At 46.2% G+C, this 9,663-nt stretch overlaps 1 protein-coding gene across 1 annotated transcript; it reads left to right on the top strand.

Annotated features, from left to right (window-relative positions):
* Nucleotides 1-426: 426 nt before the first annotated feature.
* LOC144101146 (ankyrin repeat domain-containing protein 55-like) lies at nucleotides 427-6,792 on the top strand. The gene is made up of 4 exons (XM_077634183.1): nucleotides 427-670; nucleotides 832-994; nucleotides 1,428-1,579; nucleotides 1,986-6,792. Exons 2-4 carry the CDS (start codon nucleotides 849-851, stop codon nucleotides 2,453-2,455), a joined length of 768 nt encoding a protein of 255 aa, XP_077490309.1. The 5' UTR covers nucleotides 427-670; nucleotides 832-848; the 3' UTR covers nucleotides 2,456-6,792.
* The last annotated feature ends 2,871 nt before the right edge of the window (nucleotides 6,793-9,663 follow it).

Genomic DNA, 9,663 nt, shown 5'->3' on the forward strand with positions numbered 1-9,663 from the left:
CTTGTCGTCTGCTAGTGTATTTTTGAAGCGTCTTTCCCGAAGACTGTGCTGGTCTCCTCATGTAGTTGACAACGCAAGAGGTAGGCACTGTCCTCAATAAAGATTAAAACAGGGAAAAGGCGAAATGCCAAGGTGAAAACGAAAACTGAAACTGAAAAACCATGCTGAGGTCCGACTTCGCGCACTGTCAAAGGCTAACGGCCATGACGGCCGCTTACTTCCAGCCTCCTAGTGGAGATCAGTGGACTAAACTTCTAGAACAAAATTTTTAAAAACAAACACAATACAATTTTAAATAAAGCAATAATTTTTTTTTATAACATACAATTATTATTATTACAGATGAGAGCTTCTGGTTGATATAAAACGATACTGTCTGACGTCACGAACGGCGCCTGGAAGCGCCCTTCTGGGACATGGTTTTCCAGAAAAAGCAATGCGTCCTTGGTCAAAAAATGGATCGACGCTGCTGGTAGCGAAACGCCTTGGTTTCCATGTAAACACTGCGGCACCGTTTTTCTTCTACTGCCAAATGTCGCGTAGAATGCTCATTCGCGAAAAGTTGACAGCTGATCACCTAATCAGCGGCTGGCGCCTGCGCGTTTAGTTTTCTTGTCGAGCATATCAGTGGGTTTTGTTAGGACCGTGGGAGTCAAAGCTGGAAACCGCGGTGAGTGTGTCGATGCAATCGATCCTTCCGCGATCGCGAAACGTAAACAGAAGGCCCGTGCGTGCTTCGAGATACGCGCATGGGGCTGGCATAGTGTAAACAGCGGCTGCGTAGAGAGGCCGTGGAAATGTCCCGACGCTTTCGGTCTTTTTTCAAAACAGGCAAGCCTGCAGCCGTCATGAAAGTGGAACTAGGAAGTCCCGCGGACATACACTTTGCTGTAACCAGCCACAACATCGAAGCGATCGTCAGGCACGTTTCTTCGGGAGGGGACGTCAATGCAAAGCTTCAAGGAGCGACGCCCCTTGGTGCTGCTCTGTGCAGGTTGGTGTGGTTTAGGTTTGACATAACTGCATGCTGGCGGTTTTTGTGCGTTGCGATTAAGGCTGCTCGCGACTGTTTGCTCACCGGCCGATGGTTGGACGTTGTAGTTGTACAACGAGACTTTTTGGAGTACGGATTCCATGTTGGCTGTTGACTGCTTCAGGTTGGTGCGCGAATAGTGCGGTTCTGAGACTGGACTCTCAAAGAATCGCGCGCTGTGCGCGCGGCTTTCACCGCGATGTGAACTTTCAACCAGTAATTCATTGTCTCTGCTATTAATTATTTCTGTGGAACATAATAATTGCGTAGTTGTGAGCCCGTATCTAGTTTTAAAATGCATCGATTAAGTGCTTCTCCACCCGTCTCGTGGTTGCCAAATTTATAAACGCATTGACATTTCGCTGTTGCATTTTTTTTTTACATCGACATACAGGAAAGCATGGGACACTGCACGCATTCTGCTGTCTCTCGGAGCCGACGTGAATCAATTCAGCCGAGACAGTGTTGGCCGCGAAGAGCCTCCATTGTGCATCGTCTGCCGTCTCGGAAACCTCGACATAGCGAAAATGCTGCTCCGCAATCCAGGTAATTGCTAAACGGGTCAGGAGAGTTGTCATCATGCAAGATCAGAATGTAAGCTCTTCCACTTATGGCTCTAGTTTAATGTGAGGTGGTTGACTTATCTTACTTCACTCACAGCATTCTTGCAGTGGAAGGTTGTGTGTAAAATGAAACATTGAGGGCTTCTTCCTTTCCTTTTCTGAATTTGTCCAAACTTTGTTGATGGCAATAAACATTAGTGCAGTGGTTTTCATTGTATAGTTCTATACATTGATGTGTCTATATTTTTTCTACATGTTCTTACAAGTGCAACATCAGTATATGCGCATTTCCTACCTCTTCTGCTACTTTTTTTCCTACCTCTCTAGCACTGCTGCCTTCATTTGGTGGCACATGCAAATAGATAATAAAAGATTGTTTTTCCCCGCAGGCATCCGTGTCTGCCGTCGGGACATTTTTGGCAAGACGCCGCTCTGGCTCGCCACCAAACATGGGCGGCCCGACCTCGTTTACCTGCTGCTGGTCCACAACGCCAGCGTCCGCAGCAGCACCTGCTTCGCCGACTGCCCAGTATGGCTTTGCGCCCGGTACGGAGCACGCCACACCATTGCCGACATGCTGCTGGCAGCCGGAGCATCCCATGGCTGCCGCGATGGTGCCGGAAAGGACGACGTGACCTGGGCTGCCGAGCGCGGAGACACAAAGCTGCTGGCCGTGTTTCAGCTTGCCGGCATTGGCACGGGACGAATGTCACCGCCTAGCCTGTTGTGGCTGGCCAGGAGGGCATATTGGATTGGCCACGAGGGAAGGAAGGAGCCTAAAGGAAGGGACCTTGAGGGGATGCCGAGGCGAATTCGGGATTACGTGATGCTCAGGGACATCTATCTGCCAGGCAGCTAGGGTCAAGGTGGTGTGTGAGGATTGGGGTTGTGCTAGGTTGTTTGCGTAGGGAAAGCTGAGCACCCAGGGGTTGCAGGTTTAACCTGAGCACTGTGGGTGAGAAAGTTTTGTGCGGCTTGAGTGCAATATTTGCCTTACTGTGACCTGTGTGACTTGGTGACCCAAAGCAGACATGCAGGCATTGCTGTGGAGGTCGGCTAGTGAACATACTCGGCAGCTGAGTGCAGGATGGCAAGAATGCTCTTTCTAATCTCATTTTATTTGCAAGAAACTTCTGGCCTTGTGTACTCTAAGTAGGAAGAACAAATTACAGACCCACACAGTAGTGGCCGTGACTCCAGATGCCTTGCAGTTGAAGGGCAGTGAAAAAAATCGCGCGAAACTAGCTTGCATGACGTTTTTGAATGGCAAGCAAAAAACGGATCCGCTAGTGGGAACATCATAAGCAAGCAAAAAAAGGGAAATCCGGTTTTGTCCCTGCGAACAGTCATGCTGCTGAATGTGGTGGGTGTCTCTTCAGTGCTATAAGCTACCATCTTTTGAAGGGCTCAAGTGCAATATTTGTGTTAGTGTATTCTCATCCACAGATCTGACACCCAGCAATGACGCAAGTATGCTTCTTTTGTAGGTTAATGTGTAAAGTAGAAATGCAGGTATCTTGTGGAGGAAGTCGGCCTCTGTGCCAAGGCCTCGCATTAACACAGCAAGTGTGGAAGGCATTTGTTAGGCTAGGCTTGACTAGGCCTGATACAGCCTGCTGAAGGGCTCTCTCAAGAAGGCACGCCTTGTTTGTTCAGAAGTCAAGATCCACGTGTGGTAGGCACGTGGAAGCTGATCTTGCTGGAGTGCAATATTGTGCCTTTAGCTTGGCAAGGTTGTTTAATGGACTGCGAGGCATGCGGAAACGATAGAAGACTCTGGTCTATTTGTCGAGAAGCTTGAGAGTTTTGTTTGTACGCTAGAAGGTAATGCAGAATTGTGCTGCTTAGAGTTGTATTAATAGACAGTGTATTCTGCAGGTTCCACTTTGAGTGTACGCTTGACCATTTTTTGGAAAGGAACATCTTTCTGGCAGGACCAGTTACTTGCAGTGCATGAGGTGACTCAGGAATGTTCTGAGAGATTATAGGAAAGGGGCAGTTTGGCTAAGTGATTATACTTGTCTCACAAGTTGTTTGCAGCACTGTGAAAGTCAGGGCCAAGGAAGACAACAAATATTCCCTGGAGTATTTGAGCAGTGTTGTGACTACTTTTCAAACACTTATTGCAGTAATTGAAACAGTAGTTTGGGATGGTGTTTTGAAAGTAGAGCGAGCATTTCATTCACTGGTTAAATTACCTGAGGAAGTCCGCACGAACACAGCACTGCAGAGGCTTGCTGTGCCGCCATTCGTAAACATGGCGTCCACCGAGTCTTGTGCATACAGCAGCTGGACACAGGTGCTGTTTTCTTCCCCGGGATGGAGCCACTAGTCGTGGGGTGAGGGGTACGGAGGAACAGGTTTTGCTGCACATGCCATTCTGATTGGCTCAAATTGCCACAGCACTGCAAACAACTTGTGAGAAGGAATATATATCGGGTCGTCATTTTGAGGTGGTTGGTTATGCCGTGACAAGCCACAGCAGTGGGTGGGATGCTGCACAAGAGAACCTGTGAATTGACAGCTAGTAGTGCATATGCATGCGTCTAAGACGATGTAGACATTTACTTACGTTAGAACAAAATGTGAAAGTGACCAGGCAAGAGAACAAAGTATGGGTGTCCCTGTTTAGCGTGGTGATGAAGCAGTTTGTTTCTATGTGTGAGGCTTGCCCATCTTTTAGGGCAGGGAAGGTGTGGACTTTTTCAGAGGCTGGTGTGTGGGGAGATCGAGAGTTAGCATGGCATGCAAGTTTTTCTAATGGACTGCTAGGACATTTCTTTGGCAGCGAAGACATATTAGGCAAACTTGGAATGTGATAGCCTCGCCTACAAGGCTTACAGCACATCAATAATGCAACTGTAGAAAGGAGAAAGTTGAGAGCTTCACTCATTTTATAGCACTATGCAAATTGTACACTTGGCTGCAAGAGGGTTTGTAATTGCTCGAAAACGGATCACCGGACACTCCGGAAATCACTGGTGACTACTTAAAGCTTTTGTGGCCACATCTTGCCATTTTATTTTTTCCAAGTAAGTGAAATAGGTGCTACCTGTAATGATTCAGCAGCACTTTCTAGCTTGCACATAGCAGGAGCTCTTGCCAGTAAAGTCTACTCAAAAGTCTACTTATAGGAAAGTGCAGTGGACCCAGATGTGGCCTCAAGTCATCGTTTACTGCTACTTCAACCATTACTTCACATCTTGCACTAGAGCTTATAGGGTTTCCATGGCTCAGATGAAACAGCGGTTCGAGTTGTCATGGTGTTGAGCAACCCTCCAGCACCAGCACAGGTGGTTGGACAGTTTGGTTTTTCGTAGAAGTGTTACGGTGACAAGGAGTAAGTTATGCAACTAATTGCGATTTTGAACTAACTCGCTTTCTGAATATACACTGAAGAAGAATTCAAGGACTGTTGAGCTGGTTATTTCTGCCAGTTTGTCTGTGTGTCTTCGTCCGTGTACTTGCCGCAATTTCATGTAGGTGGCGGCGTCAAGGCCATTTAACTCGCAATCTGTGAAAACATCCGATGACCCCGGAGTTCTGCGCACCCTTGTTTGAAAAACTGTTTAGGGACAGGCGGGTTTTATTTGCCAGTTTTTTTTATCTGGTTGGGTGGCGCTGTCTACATTATTTATTGCTCTTGCTTATGCGCACTGTAAAAAGTAGTTTTGCACCATGTAAGGTGCACGAGTTTTTCTGAAGATATTTACTGTTTTGAATCACTTCCGCTCGATGCAAGATCATTGCTTTTATTGTGCTTGTGCTTGCAGTCGGCTCTCTCATTGAAGCTGGTGTATTTTGTGCTGTCTGGCACGAGCCATACGGACACCAGACATAGCCAACATGAGTGCATTTATATCCCTTCAGGTTGCTAGCAACGAGGTAGTGCATTTATGCCTTGCAGCGTCAAAGGACCACTATTCAGCAGACACTGTGAGACATTTTGTGCCTTGAGCTTTAGCACGTATTTATGCATGTACTTTACACGCCTTATTCTTGATATACTGGCTTGAGTAAATTCAACAAGTGGCGTGCTGCAGTCTTTCTCTTACATGCTGAGATTTGTTTGCATAGACCAAAGACTGAATGACTGAAGAATCGCGTTTTGTGCTGTTTGACCGTTTGAAGATTTGTCACTGCGGTCTTATTTATCATGTTCGAGTAACCTACATCGTGCAGTTTGTGGGGACGAGTTCTGCATTCTCTCTCTAGTCAGTTGTGTTGGTCAGAAGTAGCAGAGCTGTCTATCTCTCTTACGACTAGTTAGAGTGGCGACTACTTGATGCTGAAATTCCTGCTGCTCCAGACCGAGTCCTTGAGGGCTGTTAGTGCAGAATATCATGCTGACTTCACTAAATGGAGTTCCTGTAGCTCATTGCTATGCAGACCATCGCATGAAACTTTGGTGTTGCTCATTAAAGGCGCAGTGCTGAGCGGAGTCACACCACTCTAGGAAGTCAAATTTCTGTCGTGCAACCATTGCATTGAGTTTAGGCACTTTTGAATACATTGACCAAACCAGTGTTGTTTGCTGATAAATATTTCGGGGCAATTCTCATTTGTAGCAGGCAGTTGCTCATCCTACTCGCGGCAGCACAATATTTGTGCGTTAATCCGAGTGAATAAGGATTGTCCAAATCTTAACTGGAATACGGCTTTTGGTTGTTATGTCTAAGTAGTGTCCGCTTGTGACGACAGGCTGCAGGAGACAATATCAGCACAGAGACAGGTCAGAGACAAACAGTGCCATCGTAGCCTGATTGAAAAAAAAATGGAATGCATACTTGCAGATAGAAGGGGTGACGCCATCGAGCCAGCATTCATTGGAACAAATGGAACTAATGCACTATTAGTGCCATCTGCAGCAATCTGTCAAGGGCTGACTAGGGCATGGACAGTGCAAAAATTTTGTTGCTTGTTGTCAGCCATTGTACAGCCCTGAAAAATTGATCTCTTCATCAAGACTCCGCGGTGTGCTTGAATCTCACCAATTTTGCAACAGCTGGGACAGCTCTGCGGAACGGAAAAAGAAGACCGACTTGCATTGTTTCTCAAACTGCAGAGATGTTGGTGCCAAAGTCTGGGTGCTTTTTGCCTAGTCTTCACTGTGGCGCTACGTTCCTCGCTGCTGTGAAATGTATTTTGTATTGGTTGGCGCACATTTTTGAATAAAACCTTAAGATCACTTTAGTACCACGGAGTGCTTATTCAGTGCACAGCCTCTTTCGTAAGATGTGGCCCTGGAGTGCACGCAAATGTTCATCCACCACTCAGAAAAGTGGTTGAAAACGCATGTGGGCGACACAGGTGCGGACCGCTTCCGTGAGTCACCAACTGCGCATGCAGAGTGTCAGGTGCATGCTTTACATCTGACACCACCTGTCGCTTGCACCTGTCACCAGCACGAACCGCACGCTGGAAGCTGGCTGTCTTCAGCCAGAGGAGATCGGCCTACAAGTGAGACAGTTACTGTGTCTTTAATTTATTCATAACCAGTCTGTAGTGGAGCTCGGGTGAGTGCAGAGAAGGAGAGGCACGCACACTAAGTGGCGATGGGGAAAAATGCGGATTGTTGAGGTAATGTTCATGGCTTGCTGTGCAGTCGGCAAAAGGTGTTTTAGCTACTCCTCTCTGTTAAAAAAAGTTGGAGGGAACACTTAAGCTCTACCTTTAAGGTATGACGCGACAGCGAAGGGTTAGTTCCCATATGTGCAGAAGGTCATTCTCTCCTTTACATGCATAGATCCCTGGGTGCAGCGGTTAAGCCATGCACCACTGCCCTGCGATGGCAGGTGCTCCCAGCGGTGGGCCTTGTGCGCCCCAGATTGCTCTTCCCGAGCGACCAATCATTAATTTATCTGCCACCTGCCACGGTGGGCAGGTTGTGATGACTCCGCAAGGTTGTGTGACTTAGGTGGCCCACCTGCTTCCTAGGTTGCCCTCTGGGGACCACGTGCGAGAGGCTTGTGATTTTTCGGTCACAACGCCGACGCCCAATTTTCTGGACAAAGGGGCCATTAATGTTACCGCGTTAAAAGCATGTAAAATGCTAGTAGCACGACAGGATCATGTCCACCTGCACTGCTCAGTGACCTTGTTAGTCCCAGTAAAAAAAAAAAAAAAAAGACGGAACCAGTTGCGTTTCCAAGGTTCCAATTAGACTACTTGAGTTTCAAACTGCTTCCAATATAAGACTTGGACAGTTACTCCAACTTCATTCTCAATCATACCAATAGTGTTTCCAATTGGATAGTTCAAATGGTGAGCCCAATCGGTCTGTCCAACTGCACCCAGTGTATCCTTGTGAACATTCGCACAGAAGGTTGACAAACAAGGCATAAATATTATGGTTCTCATAATATCTATCTGCAGCCTAACGTACTAAATTGTATTCATCACTTGAGCTACCAGTGCGGTCAAAATTAAAAAACTGCTCGATGGGCAGGTGCAACTGGCCTAAGCATGAGTCACAAGTGGGAGTAGAAGCTTGTTCTCTGGATGTATGTACTGAGCTCATGCTATTAGTGTCTGGCTATAGTGTTCCATGCTTGTCTGTTCGTCTTCATTTTCTTGTAATTCTTATAAACTGCTTCGTAAAAATGCTCGCACCCTGCAGCCAGAGCATCTCCCTGCAGTCCCTCTTTTGCAGCTTATGTAAGTTGTACAAATATTTCTCATATTTTGTTGTTTTCATAACTCGATTGCAAGGTACATTTTGTGAATACAATCAAACCTCATAACGAATCTGTTTATAACAAAATAATGGATATAACGAAGGAATGACTATTTCCCTTGAAGCTCGGTCAACACAGGCTACAACAAAGCTAGGCTGTAGCGAAGTAATCTCCGGGCCCCTTCAGCTTCATTATAACGAGGTTCAACTGTATTTGTTGCATGTTTGGTCCAATTGGAATGTTTGGTCCAATTCAGTCCACTTGGCTCCGATCGGTCAAGACCAATTGGTGGTCTAAAAACACAATTGGAAAATTCAACTAGAACCACTTGAAACATCCAGTTGCATCTAGTTGAATTTTTTTGTTTAATGGGATCTTGTGCAAGCCGCGGGTGCCTTAAAAAGCAACAGATGCACACACAATTATTAGTGAACTTTTCGTGTGCAGAAGCTATGGCTTTGCATCATGCACATTTTGGTGAAATTCTGAATTCTCATCCAGATGCAGTCTCTGTGACCCGGAGTTGCATCCACGGCTTCTTGATCAGTAACAGCTCCGAGCCATGATTGCAGTTATACATTGCTCTAAAATTGGTGAATGATTACAAATATGCACTATAATGATTCACTACTACTTAAATTAGCCGTATGGTGGCAGTTATGTGCGTGCAATCAGAGTAAAATGGGTAAGTGACAATGTGCACTAATGATCAAACTACTAAATTAGTTTTTAATCATTAGCTTGCAATGTGCATTCTGCTAAACACTGGTTAAAACGTGTAGGTGAGGGAGAACCTAATTAGGCTTTATATGTTTAAGCAAAATGATGCATAGGGCAGTGTGTGGGATGAAAGAATCTTGCTTATACATTTTTGTGACAATTTGTACCGGGATTGAGGACGGGATATATAATTTTCTGTGTTGAACGCCTTCGCTAGTTTCCAAAGATGTAAAAACATAGTTCAAGGAGGTCTTTAGCACTTTTGTGCGCCAGCCGGCTTGGCTTTTACATTCTCTGCCATAAGCTGCTTCAATCGTAGCTCGAGTGAGCTGCATGCTCTATCATGGAGTACTCTGAGCACGATCACGTTGAACTAGTAACAGCACAACAAAGAGTAACATCTGGCGCAAACGCAGCACTTTGTCGCATTACTGTCTTGAAGACTGGTATGAGCTTGGACAGGGCATGTAATGTGAAGGAAAGATAACGGAGTGGATTCCAAGAGAAGGCAAGCGTAGCAGGGGTTGGTGCAGGTTAGGTGGACAGATGAGATTAAGAAGTTTGAGGGCATACGGTGGGCACAGCTGGCAAAGGACAGGGTTGATTGGAGAGACATGGGGCAGGCCTTTGCCCTGCAGTGGGCATAGTCAGGCTGATGATGATGGGTACC

This window comes from Amblyomma americanum, chromosome 8 (genome assembly GCF_052857255.1).
Source record: "Amblyomma americanum isolate KBUSLIRL-KWMA chromosome 8, ASM5285725v1, whole genome shotgun sequence".
NCBI classification, from domain to species: domain Eukaryota; kingdom Metazoa; phylum Arthropoda; class Arachnida; order Ixodida; family Ixodidae; genus Amblyomma; species Amblyomma americanum.